This window comes from Bubalus kerabau, chromosome 1 (assembly GCF_029407905.1).
Source record: "Bubalus kerabau isolate K-KA32 ecotype Philippines breed swamp buffalo chromosome 1, PCC_UOA_SB_1v2, whole genome shotgun sequence".
Classification (NCBI taxonomy): domain Eukaryota; kingdom Metazoa; phylum Chordata; class Mammalia; order Artiodactyla; family Bovidae; genus Bubalus; species Bubalus kerabau.
Window position 1 is genome coordinate 62,807,328 of NC_073624.1, and position 23,310 is coordinate 62,830,637.

The 23,310-nt window shown below is 36.6% G+C and overlaps 2 protein-coding genes across 2 annotated transcripts; both read left to right on the forward strand.

Moving 5' to 3' along the window:
* The first annotated feature begins 5,250 nt into the window (after positions 1-5,250).
* On the forward strand, positions 5,251-6,367 carry LOC129641519 (olfactory receptor 6C74). Its single transcript, XM_055566217.1, has one exon. It carries the CDS (start codon positions 5,429-5,431, stop codon positions 6,365-6,367), a length of 939 nt encoding a protein of 312 aa, XP_055422192.1. The 5' UTR covers positions 5,251-5,428.
* Positions 6,368-17,393: 11,026 nt separating this feature from the next.
* LOC129641520 (olfactory receptor 6C74-like) lies at positions 17,394-18,332 on the forward strand. Its single transcript, XM_055566218.1, has one exon. It carries the CDS (start codon positions 17,394-17,396, stop codon positions 18,330-18,332), a length of 939 nt encoding a protein of 312 aa, XP_055422193.1.
* The last annotated feature ends 4,978 nt before the right edge of the window (positions 18,333-23,310 follow it).

Consider the following 23,310-nt stretch of genomic DNA (forward strand, 5'->3'; position numbering starts at 1 on the left):
ATATTTCCAACCCAAGGAAGGAGTAAGGATATAAGAAAATAAATAACTAATTTTTCATACTAGAAATCCAATAGTCTAAACTGAAAATGTCATTTAAGAAATAGTAATAAATATCAAAGGGGACAAAAACTGACACTGTAAGTCTCTAGAGAATAAGAGTTAACTATAGGTGAGGGATGAAGCAGGAGGCTACTAATTTTCATTGGCAGAGTTCCAGAATTTTTTACTTTTTGAACTTTGCATATATATATATATATATATATATATATATATCTTTAATTTTTTTAAAAGCAATTTTATTAAAGTAGTACTCAGGTTGAAAAAGTAACACAATAATCAAACCACTCTTGATGGGGAACACATGTATACCTGTGGCGGATTCATTTTGATATTTGGCAAATCTAATACAGTTATGTAAAGTTTAAAAATAAAATAAAATTTAAAAAAAAAAAAAAAAAACTATAATGGAAAAAAAAAAAAAAAAAAAAAATATTTTTAAATTTGTATTTATTTATTTGGCTGTACCAAATCTTAGTGATGGCACGTGGGATCTTTGATTTTTGTTGCAGCATACAAACACTTGGTTGTACCATGTGAACTTATTTATTTATTTATTTTTTTGAGGCATAGGTCATTACAGAGTATTGAGTAGAATTCCTTGTGCCGTCTCCTCTAAATTCTCTCCATTCTTATTGCCCAGACTTCCTGTTGCTATGCTTGGTCATATTTAGTGAATTTGACTTATTTCTTGTTCTGTTCTATCTTCATCAAAATTTTAGAATAAACTTCATCAGCTCTCCTATCAAGATAATTCTGTTTTTAACTCATCACATATATTTATTCAGTTACTACTTAGTACCAGGGTCATTCCAGATCCTAAAATTATATGGATGAAAAATATAGTAGACAAGGTTCTACTATGATGCAACTGGAATTTTGTAGGAGAACCAGATTTAAAAAGTGAAGAAATGACATGTAGAAATAAATATTGATAGAATTATAAACAATAAGTCTATACATAAAATCCATGAGAAAAGAAATGTCTCCTCACAAATGGTCACTGTGCAAATTGACTTTTTTATGAAGATATATTGGGTTGCCCAAAAAGTGAATTCAGGCTTTTCCATGAAAATGTTAAGGAAAAATCTGAATGAACTTTTTGGCCAACCCAATATAATCTGAGGTCTGGAGTTTGGTGATGGAGTGAGAGCAGAGATGGGGAGAGAGGTGACAAAGAGCTCGAGAATGAAATATAAAAAGAGTGGAAGAACATGAAGATAGGACAGGAAGGAAGTGAGGAGTTATACCAAGGATTCTTTGCTGGTCCCTGGTACCTTGCCATTCAATTAGGTTTCAGGACATAATTTTAGCAAAGATGTGAGATAATATGAAATAAATTTTAAAGGACATATTTTTATCTTTTCTGTAGAAAATGGATTGGATGAGGGAAGAAAGCAAAGATTATTTAGACATCTCCTAAAAGGAGAAGATTATTAAGGCTATTAATTAAGACTAGGTGGAAGGTAGTGGTTTATTGGATTAGAATGGTGGCAGTTGTAGCAGCAGAGAAGGCAATGGCACCCCACTCCAGTACTCTTGCCTGGAAAATCCCATGGACGGAGGGCCTGGTGGCCTGTACTCCATGGGGTCGTGACTGAGTGACTTCACTTTCACTTTTCACTTTCATGCATTGGAGAAGGAAATGGCAACCCACTCCTATGTTGCCTGGAGAATCCCAGGGACAGGGGAGCCTCGTGGGCTGCCCTCTATGGGGTCGCACAGAGTCAGACATGACTGAAGTGACTTAGCAGCAGTTGTAGCAGACACTGTCTTCTAATTACAAAATGTTTCCTGCTGGACTGAAAATTAGATAGGTGCCTTTCACTTTTCTTTTCTTCTTTTTTTGTTTTTAATGTATATTGGTCATGGACAGGTAGGGCAACTTAGTATTTTTTTTTTTAATTCCTATGGTTTGCAACTTATGAAAATGAGAAGTGAAAGTGTAGTCCCTCAGTTGTGTCCAACTCTTTGAGACCCCAAGGGCTGTAGCCCACAAGGCTCCTCTTTCCATGGGATTCTCCAGGCAAGAATAATGGAGTGGGTTGCCATTCCCATCTCCAGGTGATCTTCCCAACCCAGGGACTGAACCCTTGTCTTCTGCATTGCAAGTAGGTTCTTTATCATCTGAGCCACCAGGGAAGCCCTCTTACAACTTAGAGCTGCCTTAAAAAAAAAAAAAGTGCTTTTTTCTTGTTCTATATGGAGCTTATGGATTATAATTTCTCCATTCAGTCATTTTTCATATAGTCTTAACATCTTGTGCAGTGCTCTCCAGGGAAAACTTTCCTTTAAAAAAATATTTTAAATCAGTTAATCCTCTTGAGACACATGACATACTGCTTAAAAAAGGATGATACCTATAATCTTAAAGCTACAAAATAAACAACTGGGCTTTCCATGTAAGACAGAACCATTTCAAAATAAAAAGGAGCCTGAAATCTTCTCCTTTTATTCATTTTTTCTTAACTGCTTAAAAAAATAAAAAACTATTTGTTTTGTTCTAATCTTGAAAAATATACTCCAAGTTAAATAAAACATAAATTGGAGAATATTTCCTATTTTAAAAAAATGAGAAGAAATGAAACTGAGTTTCTTACTGTGACAGAGTCCTTGAATTTACACATTTGAGTGCATATTACTGAAGCTAACGTTGTTTGGATAAGAATGCAAAATAAAAGAATGGGTTAAAGCAAAATATAAAAACATGGTGGATAGGCAACATTAGAAATTGCCTCTATCCTGGAACTCATGTCAAAAGAAGAAAGTCAAGAATGAATTGCTACTAAAGACATTAAGGTTTGGGGGAAAAGTCCGTTTTTATTTTAATTAGAATAACTTTATTGCATGAAACTGGAAGAAATATTCAATCCCTGTTTATTAGTTGAAATAGGATGGCATGCAGTTAGAAATATTTTTCTTTCACAAATAAACATTAAATTGACTTTTAAAAGTTACACTGAAGGGCTCAATTGTTCTATTGTAATAAAAAATCTTTGAACCTTTCATTTCCTAGAATCTGGCTTTCAATAGATATTCTTCTCAGTATTAAACAGAATCTCAGAAATGCTCTTTGCTAAATGAATGCTGTTTACCTCAGATAATTGTAAATGCATGTTCCTGTAGTGCACAGAGTCAGTGTACATAATGTGGATTATGACACTGGACTGAACTTGGGAAATTATTTTTGTATTTATCAAGCAGTTGTATTGAATTTAATAGAATTTAAGCCTTTCAAGAGCTGTCTAATTTTAATATGATAAGAGAATCTCTTATCTTGTACCTGTAAATTGTCAAAGCAGTTACGGAAGCCCTTGGGACTGTGTGCTTGTGCTTAGTCGCTCAGTAGTGTCCGACTCTTTGCAACCCCTTGGTCGGTAGCCCACCAGGCTTCTCTGTCCGTGGGGATTCTCCAGGCAAGAATACTGGAGTGGGTTGCCATGCCCTCCTCCAGGGCATCTTCCCAACCCAGGGACTGAATCCAGGTCTCCTGCATTGCAGGCCGATTCTTTACCAGCTGAGCTACCAGGGAAGTCTCCCTGGGACTGTAATAGTAGTTAAACAATGACTATTTTACTTTTACCCAGCAAGAATTTATTTGAGGAATTAGGAAGAAAATAATGTTGTCAAGGTGTTTAGAATACTTGTTTAGAATGTTATAAGTTAAGGTTAGGCTAGTGTGTGTGCCTAGTTGCTTAGCTGTGTCAACTCTTTGTGACTCCATGGACTGCAGCCTGCCAGGCTCCTCTGTACATGGGATTCCCCAGGAAGGATACTGGAGTGGGTAGCCATTTCCTTCTCCAGAAGATCTTCCTGACCCAGACATGGAAGCTGGGTCTCCTGCATTGCAGGAAGATTCTATACCATTTGAGCCACCAGGGAAGCCCCTATAAAATAGAGTAACCATTTATGAATCTACCTCTGACAAAATACTCTGGCAGTTTATATAGCTCATCACAATTTGTTGATATTTGCCTATACATTTCACCTTAAAAATAGACTAACTTTATATTTCTAAAATCTCACTGAGTATAAATTTTACTTAGAATATAAACACATTTAGAAAAAAGGATCCATTGAAGAGGATAGAAAACAAAGGAGGTAAAAGAAGGAAGACAAAGATTTTAGTTGCATTGTATTCATTTATAATCATTTGAGATGTTTGCATATTAAGTCCAGAATTGGAATATAGAAATATAATGTGGATAAAATCGTTTCAGATATGACATCATATTATTCTTAAGGAAAATATTTTCATTCTCTAGAAAGAATTGATGATACACTTTTGTGGTGATGAATGTAAGATGTAAGGATGATTTTGAAGAAGATAAAAAAATAAGAAAACAAGATGGAGAACAGAATTTCAAATTGTCATGTATTGAACCAGAAAGAAATGAGGTTAGAGGTGAATAAAAAAGAAGTGGCTCCCATGGCAAGAGGGGGAGACACATGGAGCAGTGATGCACCAGGCATGTCTAGATAATATTTTATTGTTTTAAATACCTTATTCTAGAACCTTGCTCATTACTTCAGATATTTAGTAAAGTGTGCTATATAACACATTCCATGCAGGAAGATATACTTTGTCTCTGCTTGAGTGAATATCAGAAAAAAGAGCACAGCCAGAGTGAGTAAGATAGAAGTAAATTTAAATAAATTTAAATCTTCAGGTAGAGTGGGAAAAAGCAGAATTAAAAGTGGTCATGAGGATTTAAATACTGAAGTTTATAGAAGTTTGGTAAAAGTAATTCCCACTTTATATAGGCTAGGAATACTTAGGTCAAGTTATGTTAATTTTTAAAGGTGAAAATTTCACCTCAGGTGAAATCTGACTTCCAGAATTATAAAGTTTACCTTAAACTGTAATAAACACAAAAAGAGATGTTTGGCAGAGTAGAATTAATCATCTTCCTGTAAATCGAAGATAATGACATTTAACCTTTCTTAAGTAAATGGCTTTCTGAAGATCTTTGGAGGCTCTGTGTAGCTTTAGAATCTGTGACCCAAGAAGATAGTTCCATCACTTTGTATTTTCATCCATATAAACATAAATGATTCTTTTAATAATGAAAGAAGAAGAAAGTTATGTAAATAATTTAATGTATACTAAATTGATTGGAAACTTTGAAAATACAGAATATACAAGTTAAGATACTATTATTTTCTCTTTGTTTCTATTTTTATATGATTATCAATGTACTATGTTTTCCTTTGGGAACACATGAATTTATGACACTTGAGGAAACAAACAAAAAAAACCTCATGAATTGCACTCAGTGAAATTTTGAATAAAGATTATATGAGTACATTTTTATGGGCTGTTATTCCTTTTTGATTCTTCTTTCTTACTTTTTTTAAATAGAAGTCAGCGATGAGAAACCGCACAACAGTAACAACCTTTATTCTTCTTGGACTAAGCAATGATCCACAATTACAGGTGGTTATTTTTCTTCTCCTTTTTTTCACTTACTTAATGAGCGTCACTGGAAATCTAATCATCATCATCCTTACCCTGCTAGATTCACACCTCAAGACACCCATGTATTTCTTTCTTCGAAATTTCTCATTTTTAGAAATCTCATTCACAACTGTCTGCATCCCCAAATTTCTTGTCAGTATGGCAACAGGTGATAAGACCATTTCTTACAACAATTGTGCAGCACAGCTGTTTTTTACTATTCTCTTGGGTGCAACCGAATTTTTTCTTCTGGCTGCCATGTCCTATGACCGCTACGTGGCCATCTGCAAACCCCTGCATTACATGACCATCATGAGTGACAGAGTGTGCAACGTACTGGTCTTTGCGTCATGGTTGGCTGGTTTCATAATAATTTTTCCACCACTCCTCGTGGGTCTCCAGCTTGATTTCTGTGCAGCCAACACTGTAGATCATTTCTTCTGTGATGTATCTCCTATATTACAACTCTCTTGCACAGACACAGATAAAGTAGAAATAATGATGCTTCTCTCAGCCATTTTAACTCTCCTGGTTACTCTGGTGTTAGTGATTTTCTCCTACACAAACATCATTAGGACTATTCTGAAGATACCTTCTTCTCAAAAGAGGAGGAAAGCCTTTTCCACATGTTCTTCTCACATGGTGGTTGTGTCCATTTCTTATGGAAGTTGCATCTTCATGTATGTGAAACCCTCTGCCAAGCAAAGAGTGTCTTTAAATAAAGGGATAGCTCTGCTCAGTACTTCTGTTGCCCCCATGTTGAATCCTTTTATTTATACACTGAGAAACAGACAAGTGAAATATGCTTTTAAGCTCATGATCAAAAATTTTGAGGCTTTCTTAATGAAGTGAACAACATTAGTGACATTCTTGAGTTTATAAGTAAAATAAATCAAGAAGTGTGAAGTGTGTTGTACATCTCTTCTATGTTTGTGTTTTACATAATATTACTATCTTACATGACTTACAATGTTCATTGTGACTTGCCTAAAAATCCCAGTCTAACTTTCACTTCTATTTTCTCTTCGTGCTCAGATCACATATACATTTCTTAATATGATCATATTAATTTGCCTTTTGGTTTGGTGACTGTTGATTTCCTTTAAAAATTCCCACTGAGGAAGATAAAGTGAGACTTCAATTTTCCATGTTCCTTTCCACCGTTCAGAAATTTAGAGATTCAATTTGGTGTATATTCTATGCAGAGTTTAGTACCCCACCTGGATTTGATCACCTAATCAGCTTTTCTGTAGTGGATTCCAAGTTTGAATTCTGAATAGAAATTTGGAACAAACCAATTTAATGCATTTCTTAAACTACACACACTGATAGTTTCAAATTTTCAACCAGGCTTGGACTACTGGTATATGTTTAGAAACATATTGAAGAAAATCTAGAGATGTTATGGCATTACTGCCTTGCGATAACCAGATAAATTATTGCTAACATTAACTAATTATTTACAATGGCCAGGTTTGTGAAACGTACTAGCCTGCATCTTGAAAACAACATAAGACATGTATTATCATACTCACTTATGAATAACAATCTCTAGCCTATTTAAAGCTTAACTAACTCACTGGATTAGAATAATTAATATTGTGAAAGTGACCATAGTACCCAGATTCAATGATTCCCTATTAAAATAGATCAGTTTTCATTCCAGTCCCAAACAAGGGCAATGCCAAAGAGTGTTTAAACTACTACACAATCACACTCATTTCACATCCTAGCATGTAATGCTCAAAACCCTTCAAGCTAGGTTTCAACAGTAGGTGAACTGAGAAGTTCCATATGTACAGGTTGGATTTAGAAAAGGCAGAGGAACCAGAGACCAAATTGCCAACAGCCATTGGATCATAGAAAAAGCAATGGAATTTCAGAAAGACATCTCCTTCATTGAATATGCTAAAGCCTTTGACTGTGTGGATCACAACAAAAATTCTGAAAAGGGATGGGAATATCAGACGACCTTACCTGCCTCCTGAAAAACCTGTACTCAGGTCAAGAACCAACTGGTTCAAAATCAGGAAAGGAGTACATCAAGGCCGTATATTGTCACCCTGCTTATTTAACTATTATGCAGAGTTCATCATGCGAATGATGGGCTGAATGAATCACAAGCTGGAATCAAGATTGCCAGAAGAAATATCAATAACCTCAGATATGCAGATAATATCACCCTTATGGCAGAAAGTGAAGAAGAACTAAAGAGCCTCTTGATGAAGGTGAAAGAAGAGAGTGAAAAGCTGGCTTAAAGCTCAACATTCAAAACACTAATATCATGTCATTGGGTCCCATCACTTCATTGCAAATAGATGGGGAAAACAATGGAAACAGTGAGAGACTTTATTTTCTTGCACTCCAAAATCATTGAGGATGGTGACTGCAGCCATCAAGTTAAAAGACGCTTATTCCTTGGAAGAAAAGCTATGAAAACCCAGACAGTGTATTAAAATGCAAAGACATCACTTTGCTGACAAAGGTCCATCTAATCAAAGCTATGGTTTTTCCAGTAGCATGTACGGATGTGAGAGTTGGACCGTAAAGAATGCTGAGCACTAAAGAACTGATGTTTTCAAACTGTATAGTGGAGAAGACTCTTGAGAGACCCTCGGACAGCAAGACCAAACCAGTCAATCTTAAAGGAAATCAACCCTGAATATTCTTTGGAAGGACTGATGCTGAAGTTGAAGTTCCAATACTTTGGCCACTTGATGCCAAGCATTGGAAAAGACCCTGATGCTGGGAAAGACTGAGGGCACAGGGAGAAAGGGGCAGCAGAGGGTAAGTTGGTTGGATGGCATCATCAACTCAATGGACATGAGTTTGAGCAAACTCCGGGAGATAATGAAGGACAGAAACCTGGCTTGCTGCAATCCATGGGGTCATGAAGAGTTGAACATGACTGAGCAATTGAAAGACAGAATCAAAATATCCATATTTTTCACAGAACTAGGACAAATAATCTTAACATTTATATGGACCCAAAACAGACCCATAATTGCAAAATGATCCTGAGAAAAAGATCAAAGCTGGGAGTATAACTCTTCCATATTTCAGACAATACTTCAAAGCCACAGTGATGAAAACAATGTGCTATGGACACAAAAACAGACACATAGATCAATAGAACAGAATAAAGAGCCCAGAAATACACTAACTCATCTATGGGCAGTTAGTTGACAACAAAAGAAGGAAGAGGGCTTCTCAGATAACACTGGTGGTAAAAGACTTGCTTGCCAATGCAGGAGACATAAGAGATGTGGGTTCTATCCTGGGGTTGGGAAGTTCCCCTGGACGAGGGCATGACAACCCACTCCAGTATTCTTGCCTGGAGAATTCCACGGACAGAGGAGCCTGGTGGACTACAGTCTGTGGAGTCACAAAGAGTTGGGTGTGACTGAAGTGACTTAGACTGCAGGCACGCATGCACAAAGGAAGGAAGAAGGTACAATGGAGAAATGACCATCTCTTCATTAAGTTTTGAATATCCATTCACCCATGATGGTCATACCTTGGTGGTGGCAAATTATGCTGTAGTTTACATGGGGGCCCTTATATCCTTTTGAATAAGAGTTAATTTTCTTCAGATAAATGCCAAGAAGTGGAATTTCTAGATCATATAGTAGTTCCATTTTTAATTTCATTGTGAACTTTATAGTATTTCCCATAGTGGCTACATTATTTACATTCCCACCAATAATTCACAATTGTTCTTTCTCCACATCACTTATTAGTTTTTGTCTTTTTTATAATAGTCACTCTAAAATGTGTGAATTGATATCTCATTGCAGTATTAGTTTGCATTTCTCCAATGATCACAATTTTGAGTTATCTTTTCATGTGTCAGTTGTCCATCTGCATGCCTTTTTTGAAAAATGTCTATTCAGCATTTCCACATATTTTGCCAATATTTCAAGTTATTGATCAGTTGGTTGCATCTACACTATTTTGGTTCTATATACTAATCTCTGTCAAGTGTTCAGCTCTTCGGAAAAACTGCAATTTGACCACATTTATTGGGCATACTGATGAGCAAAAGTCAGATTTCATCTCTCTCATCTCTTCCTGATCCCTGGGACCTAGTTAAAGGATGTAGTCACTGAATCCAACTGTTCCCAGAAGGGAGTTATCTCCTTTCATTTCTTCTTGGTAGTGATCAGAATAAGGGTATTGGGGATAGAGAGATACACATATCTACTTGGAAACCCAAGATTCCATCTAGATTATTATTCTTGGGAATGATGTTTTGCTTTCCCCTAACTACATCCCCTAGTCAGTCTGATTGGCACAACTTCCATTTGGCAACATCTTCACAGGGAAGGACCTTATGGATTTGCACTTAATTCTGGTCCAGTTTTGTTCAGATCAGTGGCTCAGTCATGTCTGACTGTTTGCAACCCCATGGACTACAGCACGCCAGATCTCCCTGTCCATCACCAACTCCCAGAGTTTACTCAAACTCATGTGCATTGAGTCAGTAATGCCATCCAACCATCTCTTCCTTTGTTGTCCCCTTCTTCTCCTGCCTTCAGTCTTTCCCAGCACCAGGGTCTTTTCAAATGAGTCAGTTCTTCAGATCAAAAGGCCAAAGTATTGGAGTTTCAGTTTCAGCCTCAGTCCTTCTAATGAATATTCAGGACTGATTTCCTTTACAATGAACTGGTTGGATCTCCTTGCAGTCCAAGGGACTCTCAAGAGTCTTCTCCAACACTACAGTTCAAAAGCATCAATTCTTCCGTGCTCAGCCTTCTTTATAGTCCAACTCTCACATCCATATATGACTACTGGAAAAACCATAACTTTGACTGGACAGACTTTGTTGGCAAAATAATGTCTCTGTTTTTTAATATGCTGTCTAGGTTGGTCATAACTTTTCCAAGGAGCAAGTGTCTTTTAATTTCATGACTGCAGTCACCATCTGCAGCGATTGTGCAGTCCCAACAAATAAAGTCTGTCACTGTTTCCAATGTTTCCCCATCTATTTGCCATGAATTGATGGGACCAGATGCCATGATCTTAGTTTTCTGAATGTTGAGTTTTAAGCCAGTTTTTTCACTCTCCTATTTCACTTTCATCAAGAGGCTCTTTAGTTCTTCACTTTCTGCCATAAGGGTGGTGTCATCTGCATATCTGAACTTATTGATATTTCTCCCCAGTCTTGATTCCAGCTTGTGCTTCATCCAGCCCATTGTTTCTCATGATGTACTCTGCATATAAGTTGAATAAGCAGGGTGACAATATACAGTCTTTGACGTGCTCCTTTCCCTATTTGGAACCAGTCTGTTGTTGCATGTTCAGTTCTGCCTGTTGCTTCCAGACCTCCATCAGATTTCTCAAGAGGCAGGTCAGGTGGTCTGTTATTCCCATCTCTTTCAGAATTTTCCACAGTTTGTTGTGATCCACACAATCAAAAGTTTGGCAAAGTTAATAAAGCAGAATTAGATATTTTTCTGGAACACTCTTTCTTTTTCGATGATCCGGTAGATATTTGTAATTTGATCTCTAGTTCTTCTGCCTTTTCTAAATCCAGCTTGAACATCTGAAAATTCACAGTTCACGTATTGCTGAAGTCTGGCTTGGAGAATTTTGAGCATTAATTTACTAATATATGAGATCAGTGCAATTCTGTGGTAGTTTGAACATTCTTTGCATTGCCTTTCTTTGGGATTGGAATGAAAACTGACCTTTTCCAATTCTGGTTAAGTTTCATTAAAAGGGGCTTGTCATTCAGTCACTTGACTCTTCTGAAAAAAAGCCTGAGTGTGAATAGGTGATGTTGGAAACACTGATGAAATTATACTAACTGAAAAGGAGCACCAATTTTTCTGGAAGTGCAGGGACAGAATAACCTAGCATTTAGTGAGAAAATACCTTCAGTTCAGTTCAGTTCAGTTCGGTCACTCAGTCATGTCTGACTATTTGTGGCCCCATGAATTGCAGCACTCCAGGCCTCCCTGTCCATCACCAACTCCCGGAGTTCACTCAAACTCATGTCCATCGAGTTGGTGATGCCATCCAGCCATCTCATCCTCTGCCGTCCCCTTCTCCTGCCCCCAATCCCTCCCAGCATCAGGGTCTTTTCCCATAAGTCAACTCTTCACATGAGGTGGCCAAAGTATTGGAGTTTCAGCTTTAGCATCATTCCTTCCAAAGAAATCCCAGGGCTGATCTTCTTTAGAATGGACTGGTTGGATCTCCTTGCAGTCCATAGGACCCTCAAGAGTCCTCTCCAACACTGCAGTTCAAAAGCATCAATTCTTCAGCACTCAGCTTTCTTCACTGTCCAACTCTCACATCCATACATAACTACTGGAAAAACCATAGCCTTGACTAGACAGACCTTTGTTGGGAAAGTAATGTCTCTGCTTTTGAATACCTTAGACCTTGGCAAGCATGAGTTGGGACAAACATTTATGATCTTTCTTCAGTAAGAACTATCCCTGGAGCCTCTCTCCAGAAGAAAAACACTCCACTGGCAGATCTCTTGAACAGTTGCAAACAAGTTTACATGACAGTTGGTTCTGCAATCCTCACTCAGAAAGGTTATCAAGATAAAAGACACAATAGGGGATGTCACTAGCAGCACCCCAACCCCATCCTAAGGTGAATATTTCTGGATGCTTTTCCCACCCCTACTCTCAGCCAGTGAGTAAGGGTGAAAAATACCACATGTTTGATGGCATGAACAAATAGGACAGATTGGATTGATTTAGGATTAAATTGGATTAAATTAAATAGGACAGACTGAATTAAAACATTCCATCCAAAACCAAGTTTCAGTATGGGATCCCTGAGGCTTACCAGCCAACTGGAAGGCTATGCTGGTATAATAAGATTTTAATCTGGGTGCTTCTTGCAGCAAAATTGTAAACACTTTCTTTCTAAGAAACCTCATGTGCACTTGGGTTTGTATTTCTTGTGTGAAGACTGAGCATTGGGCTGACTCTTCTGAAATATTTGTGACTTGCACCTTAGGAGTGAGAGAAAAGTCCTCCAGTTTAATTAGAGAGCTCACCAGAATGATGTACTTAGGAGAAATTTCAACAGAAGTCAAAATGCTTTAGAAATGAGGGGTGGCTTAATTTGTATATATGTCTGTACCTCTTGTGGTCAGTCTTATCCTGGACTGCCTTCTCAAGAATGTTTTACATCTTTGGCAGATTTTTCATTTCCTTCAGAAAATTAAAGACATTGCCTTCTAATTGGATAAGTTTAGGCAGATTTTCCCTTTGAAAAGTTGAGAATTAACTAACCTTGGGGTTCCTCTAAGGTTATTGTTGATAGAGGAGCATATTGTAAACAACATCCACTAGGGGTTTTCATGGAATTTAGAGGAAAAGGGGAAATGTGAGAACATGAAGCTCTTGCTTTCACCTATGTAGTGAATAATAAAATTTCCATCTCTGTGGCAGTAGGCTCTGATCTTTTGTCCATATTTGTGAAGTAGTGATAGGCTAACCTGTTTGCCTCTTAAGTGGAATAAAACTTCATGCCATTCTTAGATTTGTATAATATCCTAGATTTGGTAGAATATGAGAAAGATAAATATCATAGTGGTTTAAAAATTGTTTATTTTTATCTCATTTAAATATTCAGGCTGATATGCTAAAAACTCTTCATTAAGTCATTGTGTTTCTATGCTGATGTAGGCTATGATCCGCTCTGGAACCTGGGTGTGTTCTGTCTTGTTGATTCACCATTCCTACTGAGATTTCGAATACTCATGGCTCAGAATACTTCCATCCCACTGCATTAGAACAGTGCGGGCAGGGTGGGAGAAAGAGGAGAACTAAGCCCTTCTATCAAAGGATATGCCTGAAAGTTGCACAAAGTATCTCCATTTACATATTTTGAATAGAATTTAGTCAAATGACCACAACAAGTTGCAAGAAAGGCTAGCTACATGTACATATAGATGAATATTCTATTTATAGTAAAGAAATGGAGAATTCTCAGTTACTGTGAACTATTAATTTGTGTTCTACTAGACAATACCACAGACACTATTTGGAAAACAAGAAAGAACAACTTTTCTTTGGGCATGCCTGAATTGTTAATAATTATGCATTTAGCCTAAGATACAATGTTTTCTATAACAAGCTATGTTCTCCATCTAATATTCTTACTATTTATTACTAATTAAAATAAAATAATCTTTTTTATTTCTCCTTTCAAATCTTTATCTTTGTATCTAGGATTTCAAAACAGGAATGTGTAGAAGGGCAATAATATATTAAACAAATTATACTTAATTCTTTGAAGATACATTAAAAGCAGTTATATCTATATCTATATATTAAATTATTTAGTGCCTAGAGAGAACACTTTATAATATACAAATTTGTTGTCCATTGGGAAATAGTGTTCATGAATCTCATCCTCCTGAGAATTCTCCATCATCTTTAGATATTATACTTCGGGGCACAGAAGGCATAAACACTACATGTGGTCAAGAGTTTATTAATTTGTATGGCACTCTGGGTAGTACATAGAAAAGTATTCAGTATATAATGGGGACTTTAAAGTAGTAGCCTAAAAACTGTGTTAAAAGATCTAATCAAATTGTTTCAAACTTTGCAATATATGTAATAAACTATAATCACAGATTATGAAGTGGAGTGAAATGCATTTGGAGAGGAATGAAATATCAGTACCCTGTTCCGCATGATGACAAAAACTAAATATTGAGGCAAAGATATGTCACATGAATCAATATGCATATATGTCTTCTGTAAAGAAGATGTTGGTATTTTAAATGTTTTGGCAGAATGATTTAGGACTCAACATATGAAAAGACTTGGTATGTTTTAAAATGTAAAGATAATATTTTCTTTTGTGTACGTATGTGTGTGTATATGTATATACACATTAGTTCTATGTTACCTTATTTTTGTTAACCTTTTAAATTTTGATTTAGGGAAAAACAGTGAAAGAAGTGTAATGCAACATAACAAAAATTTAGTCTTGAAGTTCTTTTGTGAGTGTGTGTGTGTCTGTAATTTAGCTGGTATTCACAATATCTAACACAGCTAACCCTAACAGTGTTCATAGACCTTTTTTCTAACGGTTTGTAATGTAAATTTTTTATAGTCTGTTGGGGAATTGTTGCTGTGATATGATTGGTGAAGCTGGACAAAGGAATGATGTAACATGATAAAATTCTTATAAGATTATTTAGATATATGCATTCTACAATTGTTGCTATTATGATAAATGGTGTAAATGAGAAAAAAAAATTATAGCAGATTGCTGCACAATTTTCTGGATGTTCAAATAATGTCCAAGAAAAATGTCATCTCTTTTCATTCATAAATTTGTATATATTAATATACATTAATATATATGGTTAACCATACATTAATATGTATGGTTTTGATACATGAATTTGAGCAAATACACTGTATTCTGGCTTCTAATTATTCGTAAAAATGTTTTACTACTAAGAGGACAGCTTTAGAGAGAACACATTTTCAATTAATCTTCATGTCCACTTTTACTGGCTGTGCAAACCTGAATACTCTCACACAGTATATGCCAGTGAGGGGAATAGTTGTAAATAGACAATATTTCTTTAATTGCACATTACCCAGACACTTAATATCCTTACAATAGGGACATATGCATCTCTTAATATTTGTGTCACCCTATTATGTGATTCATTATGTATTAACATTTACCAGTTAATCGTCTTTTTTAGACTATGCTACTCTCAAAATTGTTCATGTTTTCAGTCTGTATTTTAGATAGAGAACAAAAAGGTAAGTATAAGGAATATAAGCAGATGGAGAGAAATTTCAGTCATAAAAATTTCCTCCTTTAATATTTACATATTTTAACCTTACTTTAACTTTTCCTTCAAACTCACTACCCTATCCCTGAAAACCTTTTCTTACCTCTCTTGATTTACTTAGAGCTTTACCATTATGTTTATATTTCTCTTCTCTTAACTTCCTCCACTTCATACACTCTCATGATGCCATATTTATATTTCTCTCTTTGCCTCTGTATCCCTTCTCCTTATTTTTCACTTTATTCTACCTATCCATTCTCAGAATCATAACCTGCAGAGGAAAACTGCAGTTTCTCAATACACACATTGACTTTACAGACTGTACTTGCAGATTTTGTTTTAGCATACAAAATGGGAAGGATAGGTTACATCAGAGACTAAGGAGATGGAAATACTATAAAGAACAAACAATAAGACTTTAAAAACATTCTATTTATTTAGCTAGTTATTTTTGGCTGGGCTTCCCCGGTGGCTTACATGGTAATGCAGGAGACCTGGGTTGGATCGCTGGGTTGGGAAGATCCCCTGGAGAAAGGAATGGCAACCCACTCCAGTATTCTTGCCTGGAGAATCCCATGGTCAGAGGAACCTGGCAGCCAGTCCATGGGGTCGCAAAGAGTCGGACACAACTGAGCAACTAACACGTGCACATTTTTGGCTACTCTGGGTCTTCGTTGCTGTGCGGGCTTTCTCTAGTTCCTGGAAGTGTGGTCTACTCTGTATAGTTGTAGTGTAGGGGCTTTTCATTGGAGTGGCTTCTCTTGTTGCAGAGCACAGGCTTTAGAGTGCAGGCTCAGTAGTTGTGATGCAAGAGCCTACTCACTGTGCAGCATATGAGATTCTCTTGAACCCGAAGTTGAACTGGTGTCCCCTTCATTTCATGGCGAACTCTCAACCACTGGGCCACCAGGGAAACCCAAGAACAGAAAATAAGACTATTTCCAATGCCCCATATTAATTTATATGAAATCGGATCAGGTTAGCTATGAATTTGAGTCTAAAATCAGGCATTTGAGTTTGGTTAATTGAGTAAAATGGAAAAGATGTACCTCTGCTGCTGCCGCTAAGTCGCTTCAGTCGTGTCCGACTCTGTGCGACCTCATAGACGGCAGCTTACCAGACTCCCCCATCCCTGGGATTCTCCAGGCAACAACACTGGAGTGGATTGCCATTTCCTTCTCCAATGCATGAAAATGAAAAGTGGAAGTGAAGTCGCTCAGTCGTGTCTGACTCTTCGAGATCCCGTGGACTGTAGCCCACCAGGCTCCTCCATCCATGGGATTTACCAGGCAAAAGTACTGCAGTGGGGTGCCATTGCCTTCTCCTAGCTCTATTTATTGAGGATGAATTGTGTGTGTGTGTATGAAACCCAGGCTTCAATGATAGATATAATTTTGGTTCTAGTCTGAGAACTTAATTGAACAGGAAATGGCACATATCCAAACTCTTGGATAATATAAAGAGAGAAAAAGCATTATACTTTAAAAGTTCTTTATATCCCTGATTGACTTACATAAAAACTATCAACAATTACTAGTGTTATATAGATGATTCTCTAAAAGAACTGCAAGCTGAACCTTTAATTAATCTATCCAGATATTTTGCACATGTATCTATTACTATTTCTGAAAAAAAAAAAAAAAAAACAACAACAAAAAAACACTTTTAAAACATGAATGAGCATTGTTTTGCTGTACAAGAAAATTTGCTTTGCTGCTGCGGCTGCTAAGTCACTTCAGTCATGTCCAACTCTGTGTGACCACATAGACGGTAGCACACCAGGCTTTTCCATCCCTGGGATTCTCCAGGCAAGAACACTGGAGTGGGTTGCCATTCCCTTCTCCAATGCATGAAAGTGAAAAGTGAAAGTGAAGTCGCTCAGTCATGTCCCACTCTTAGTGACCCCATGGACTGCAGCCTACCAGGCTCCTCCGTCCATGGGATTCTCCAGTAAGAGTGCCGGAGTGGGTTGCCATTACGTAACTTTACCTTAAATAATGATTATTTCTCTTATGTCTCCCTTGGGTTCATTTTTTTTTTCTTTTTCTTCTATTCGGACAGAGCAATTGTCAGAAAACTGGAATGGGAAATCATACAAGGGTGGTAATGTTTATTCTAGCAGGTTTAACAAGTAACCCACAAATGAAAATCATTTTATTTATCTTCCTACTACTCACCTACGTGCTAAGCATCACTTGCAATCTGATTATCATCATGCTCACCCTGGTAGATACTCACCTGAAGACCCCCATGTACTTTTTCCTTCGAAATTTTTCCTTTTTAGAAATTTCATATACTACTACATGCACCCCTAAATTGCTGGTTATGATGGCAACAGGAGACAAAACCATTTCCTATAACAGTTGTGTGAGTCAAGTGTTTTTTGCCATTCTTCTTGGAGCGTCTGAATTTTACTTACTGGCAGCAATGTCCTATGACCGCTATGTTGCCATCTGTAAGCCCTTGCATTACACAACCATCATGAACGGTAAAATCTGCATGCAGCTTGTCCTCAGTTGTTGGGTTGCTGGATTCTTTGTCATCTTTCCACCACTCCTCTATGGCCTAAACCTTGACTTCTGTGCCTCCAACGTTGTTGATCATTTCTATTGCGACTCCACTCCCCTCCTACAAATCTCCTGCTCAGATACAAAGTTAATCGAGATGATGGGATTCATCTCAGCTCTGGTGACACTGGTGATCACATTGGTAATGGTGATCATATCATATACCTGTATTGCCTTGACCATTCTAAGAATTCCCTCAGCTAGTCACAGGAGAAAGGCTTTTTCAACGTGTTCCTCTCACATGATTGTGATATCCCTTTCTTATGGCAGCTGCATCTTTATGTATGTTAAACCTTCAGTCAAACAAAGAATATCTTTTTCCAAAGGAATTTCAGTGCTCAACACCTCTGTTGCTCCACTTTTGAATCCTTTTATTTATACCTTAAGGAACCAACAAGTGAAGAAAGCCTTCATGAATACGATACATAGAGTTGTTTCTTTCTCAAAGGAATGAATATGATTTGCACTATACATAAAGAAGATAAACAAAAGGGCATCAATTAACAACAGCATATCCAATGTAGTTCTAATACACGTTTCCTCTGCTTTTCCTCTCATTTTTACAACATTAATCTGTATTTAAAGCTTTATTTTTACACAAATTTTGTGCTAGAATTTTAATTTTATTTATATTCTTCTATAGAGATTTATTTTGAATCTCACCTTCTTTGTACATGTGAAAGAAACTGAGACACATTTTTAATTTGTTTCTTTATCTCTCAGTTCTAGTTAGTCAAGCCTAAAAGTATCCTTACATTTTAAGTATATTTAAAGCAGCTTGTGATGCCATGTTATTACTATATTTTAGTTGTTATCACTTAATACCTACTTAAATCTAATATCCATTTATATTTTTCATACTACTAATTTATTAATGCATATTCTATTTAAAATAATTGAAAATTAAAACATAATATAATGTTCACATTCATGTTTTAAATGTTTATTAAAATATGATTATTGTTTTAATACATTCTTTAGAAATTGGTTCTTTATAAGAAAGTATATTTGAATACTATCTTATGAGCAAAATAAATGATAGGCAGGAAGAAAACTACATATAATATGTAACTGACCAGACAATTTTATACGTTTATTTAAAAACCATAAAATGAACTATATTTTAAAGGCTATTTGGGTCTTAAACATAATTGTAGGGAAAATGTATATTTAAACAAATTATTACATTTTTGGTGATAATTTAAGTATCATTTTTATCCATTTTGTGAAAGTAGAGCTAAGGACTCTGAAGCATTATTAAACTTTTAGAAATTTTAAGATCACAAAAGTTGAAGAACATACATATATACATTTTGAGACAATCTAATTAAAATAAGACTTAACACTCTCTAAATTCCTGACTAATTTTGATTATGTTATGTGCTAATTGGGAGGAATGTCCTTTGAAAACATAAGTTCAAGTTAAACCACTACTTTATCATTGAGCTATTCTGAAATATTATATATATTTTAAAGTTCTATCATCTACACTGTATTTAACATAGAGCATGTACTGAAACTCTTGATAAGGATGCAGCAGTTTTAAACTAAAATGTCCCAATTCCTATTTCTTTCTGTACCAAGGTAGATTAAAGTTACATCATCTGTCATCTTCATTATTTCAGTTTGTCTATGAAATATCAATTTGATTATTTCTAATCATGCTGGTACCATCACCTCGGAATCCTGAATCCTCAGAGAATTTTCTACTACTTTTTGTTTGTTTTTGATTAAAATAGATCTCTAACAGAACTTTTAAATAGAAGTACAACTTACTTCTTAAAAAGACTTCCATGTGAAATGCTAAACTACTTTATCCTTAATTTATCCTATCCTATCCTTATCCTAAAAGCATTTATTCTTAAATGCTTTCACCTTTTCATCTCTACTGAAGTAGGCTAAACAACAAATATGGTATTAGAGATAAGAACTCTGTTTATTGACTACTCCATAAATGACAGAAACTGGTAGGTGTTTTATGTAAATCATATAATTTTGGAAACAATAGTGTGATATAAAATTTATTATCATTATGCATAAGAGCAAATGATAGCTCAGTGAAGCTACTAGAAAGAAAAATCAAGAAGACAATCCTATTAATAATCGCATCAAAAAGAATAAATTGCTCAAGAAGAAATTTAACCAGTGTTGTGAAATATTTCTATTCTGAAGTATAAAACATTGATGAAAGGCATTGAGTATGATGCAGATATATGGAAAGATATCCTGGGTTTACAGATTAAAAGAATTATGTTTTTAATATATCCATACTACCCAAAGTTATCTATAGATTTAATGAAATCCCTGTTAAGATTCCTATGACATTTTTCACAAAATTAGAACAAATAATCCTAAAATTTTATGGAATCACAATAGATCCCAAAGAGTCAATGAAATTTTCAGAAAAAAAGAACAGTGCTGGAGATCTCACATTCATTTACTTCAGACCATATTATAAAGTTACAGTCATCAAATCAGTCTGGTCTGCAAAAAAAAAAAAAAAAAAAAAGACACAGAGATCAATGGAACAGAATAGAAAGCCCAGAAACAGTGCATGATGCCTAAGTAACTTCAGTCATGTCCAACTCTTTGTGACCCTATGGACTGTAGGCCACCAGGCTCCTCTGTCCATGAGATTCTCCAGGTAAGAATACTGGGCTGTGTTGCCATTCCTTAGCAAACAACTCAATTAAAAATTGGACAGAGGGCTTGAATAGACATTTATTTTTCCCCCCAAAGAAGACATACAGATGGCCACAGGCACATGAAAAGGTGCTCTACATCCCTGATCATCAAGAAAAAGCCAATCAAAACCACAATGAGATACCATATCAAACCTATCAGCATGACTATCATCAAAAAGACAGTAAATAATATGTGTTGGTGAGAATGTGGGGGAAAGGCAGCCCTGGTGCACTGTTGATGTGAATTTAAATTTATGCAGCCATTGTGGAGAACATCATGGTGATTACTCAAAAATTAAGAATAGAACTATCATACAATCCAGCCATTCCACTCCTAAATATTTATCTAAAGAAAGCAAAAACACTAATTTGAAAAAAAAATAGATGCACCCCAATGTCCATAGTAGCATTATTTATAGTAGCCAACATATGGAAGTAACCTAAAGTCCATCAAGAGATGAATGGATAAGGAAGAAGGGGTGCCTGTATATAGGCAATTGAGTATTACTCAACCACGAAATGAAATGAAATTTTGTCATTTGTGGAAACATGATGAAGCTGAAGGGTATTATACTTAAAGAAGTAAGTCAGACAGAGAAAGACAAATGTCAAATGTTTCACTTATATGTGGAATCAAAAATAAAACAAATTTAACAGAACAGAAAGAGACTGACAGATACAGAGAAGAAACTAGGGGTTACCAAAGGGAAGAGGAGTTGGTGGAAGGTTAAAATAGGTGAAGGGGATTAAAAGATATGCAGCGATATTTTTAAAACAAATTACTTAGGGAGATGAAAATGTCAGAGTAGGAAGATGCTGAGCTCACCTCCCCCAATGAATACATTGAAAACACATCTACCTATGGAACAATTCTCACTGAAAACAAAATGGAGACTGCCAGAAAGATTGTTATACAACTAAAGGTGTAAAGAAAGATCCCCTCAGAGTCAGGTAGGAAAGAAAAAGAAGCAATCAGGTAGGGAACTTCACCCTTAGGAGGGGACACTGAAGAGGGAAGAGGTTACATAGACTCAGAAGTCCTCTCTGGGGAGTGAGCAGTTTGAACCACATATCCACCACAGTCCTAAAGTCTAACACTGGGAAAACAAGTTTCCTTGGCTGACTTGAAAACCCATGGAGCTGGCAGCAGGGCTCTGGGAAACTTATACTCTCTGAAGAGCACATATATTTGCTTGCTCCTGAAACAAGGTGGAAGAAGCAGATTGAGACTACCTGGGACTATGGTCATTTTCCCATACTGGCCACATGTGTGCCCTGGCCAATGTCAAGTGTTCACTTCAGCCCCTCTTGCTGTATGGCACAGCTCCCAACTAGGGCAAGGGGATAAAGTCAATTTAGATCTGGCACTACATCTGAACAAGGTAGGGGTGGCCTTTGCTGGTGGTACTCATAGAGGTAGCATATCAGGTCCAGTCTTGAATACTAGTGTGCCAGAGCCCCCCAAGAACACACCCTGGCCTGCAACAGGTGCCCATTCTGGCCCCTCTTACTCCAGCTCTAGCCCCTTCTGGATAAAGGTGTTGATGATGAGAGGCAGGGAGAGCACACACTTACAGGAACAGGAAACCAGATATAACCTGACCCTCAGTGGTTCTTCTTCAGCACCAAGGGACAGTCCATATCCCTGATGGGGCTGTGTTGGCCTCTGACCATAGAAAAAGCCCCAGCTTACATCTGGCTCTGATTCTAGCCCCTTCATCTCCAACTGCCATCCCCCCAAGTTGATAGCCACCAGCACAGTCCAGGGGAAACAGGATTTGTTCTCACTTCTGATCCAGATCCCTGACCAAAGTCACTAGGCACACACAGACTGTCTATTGATATACCCACACAAGACAGCCTTCAAGACAGGGATAGATATGACTGTTTCACCGGATTTCACATGTATACCTGTGGCGGATTCATTTTGATATTTGGCAAAACTAATACAATTATGTAAAGTTTAAAAATAAAATAAAATTAAAAAAAAAAAGAAATTTAAGCAAAAAGAAGATGGAGTAATTTGTTTCAAACTAAACAAAAGAAATTTGAACAACTAGTGAAATGAAAATAAATAATTCAACATAAACGGTTCAAAATATTAGTAATGAAAATGTTAACTGAACTAGGGGAAGCAATAGATGAACAGAGTGATAATTTTTACAAGGAACTAGAAAATATGAAAAAAGAAAACTATCAGAGCTGGCTATTGTTCAGTTGCTCAGTCGTGTCCAACTTTTTGGACTGCAGCATGCCAAGCTTCCCTGTTCTTCATTGTCTCCTGGAGTTTGCTCAGACTCATGCCCATTGAGTCGGTGATAACATCTAATCATCTCATCCTCTGTCATCCCCTTCTCCTCCTGCCTTCAATCTTTCCCAGCATCAGGCTTTTTGCCAATCAATCCGCTCTTCACATCAGGTGCCCAAAGTATTGGAGCTTCAACTTCAGCATCAGTCCTTCCAATGACTATTCAGGACTGATTTCCTTTAGGGTTGACAGGTTTGAGCTCCTTGCTGACTAAGGGATTCTCAAGAATCTTCTCCAGCAACATAGTTTGAAAGCATCAGTTCTTTGGCATTCTGCCTTCTTTATGATTCAGCACTCACATGCATACATGACTACTGGAAAAATTACAGCTTGACTATATGGATTTTTGTTAGCAAAGTGATGTCTCTGTCTAGGTTTCTCATAGCTTCTCTTCCAAGGAGCGAGTGTCCTTTAATTTAATGGCTGCACTCACCTTCTGC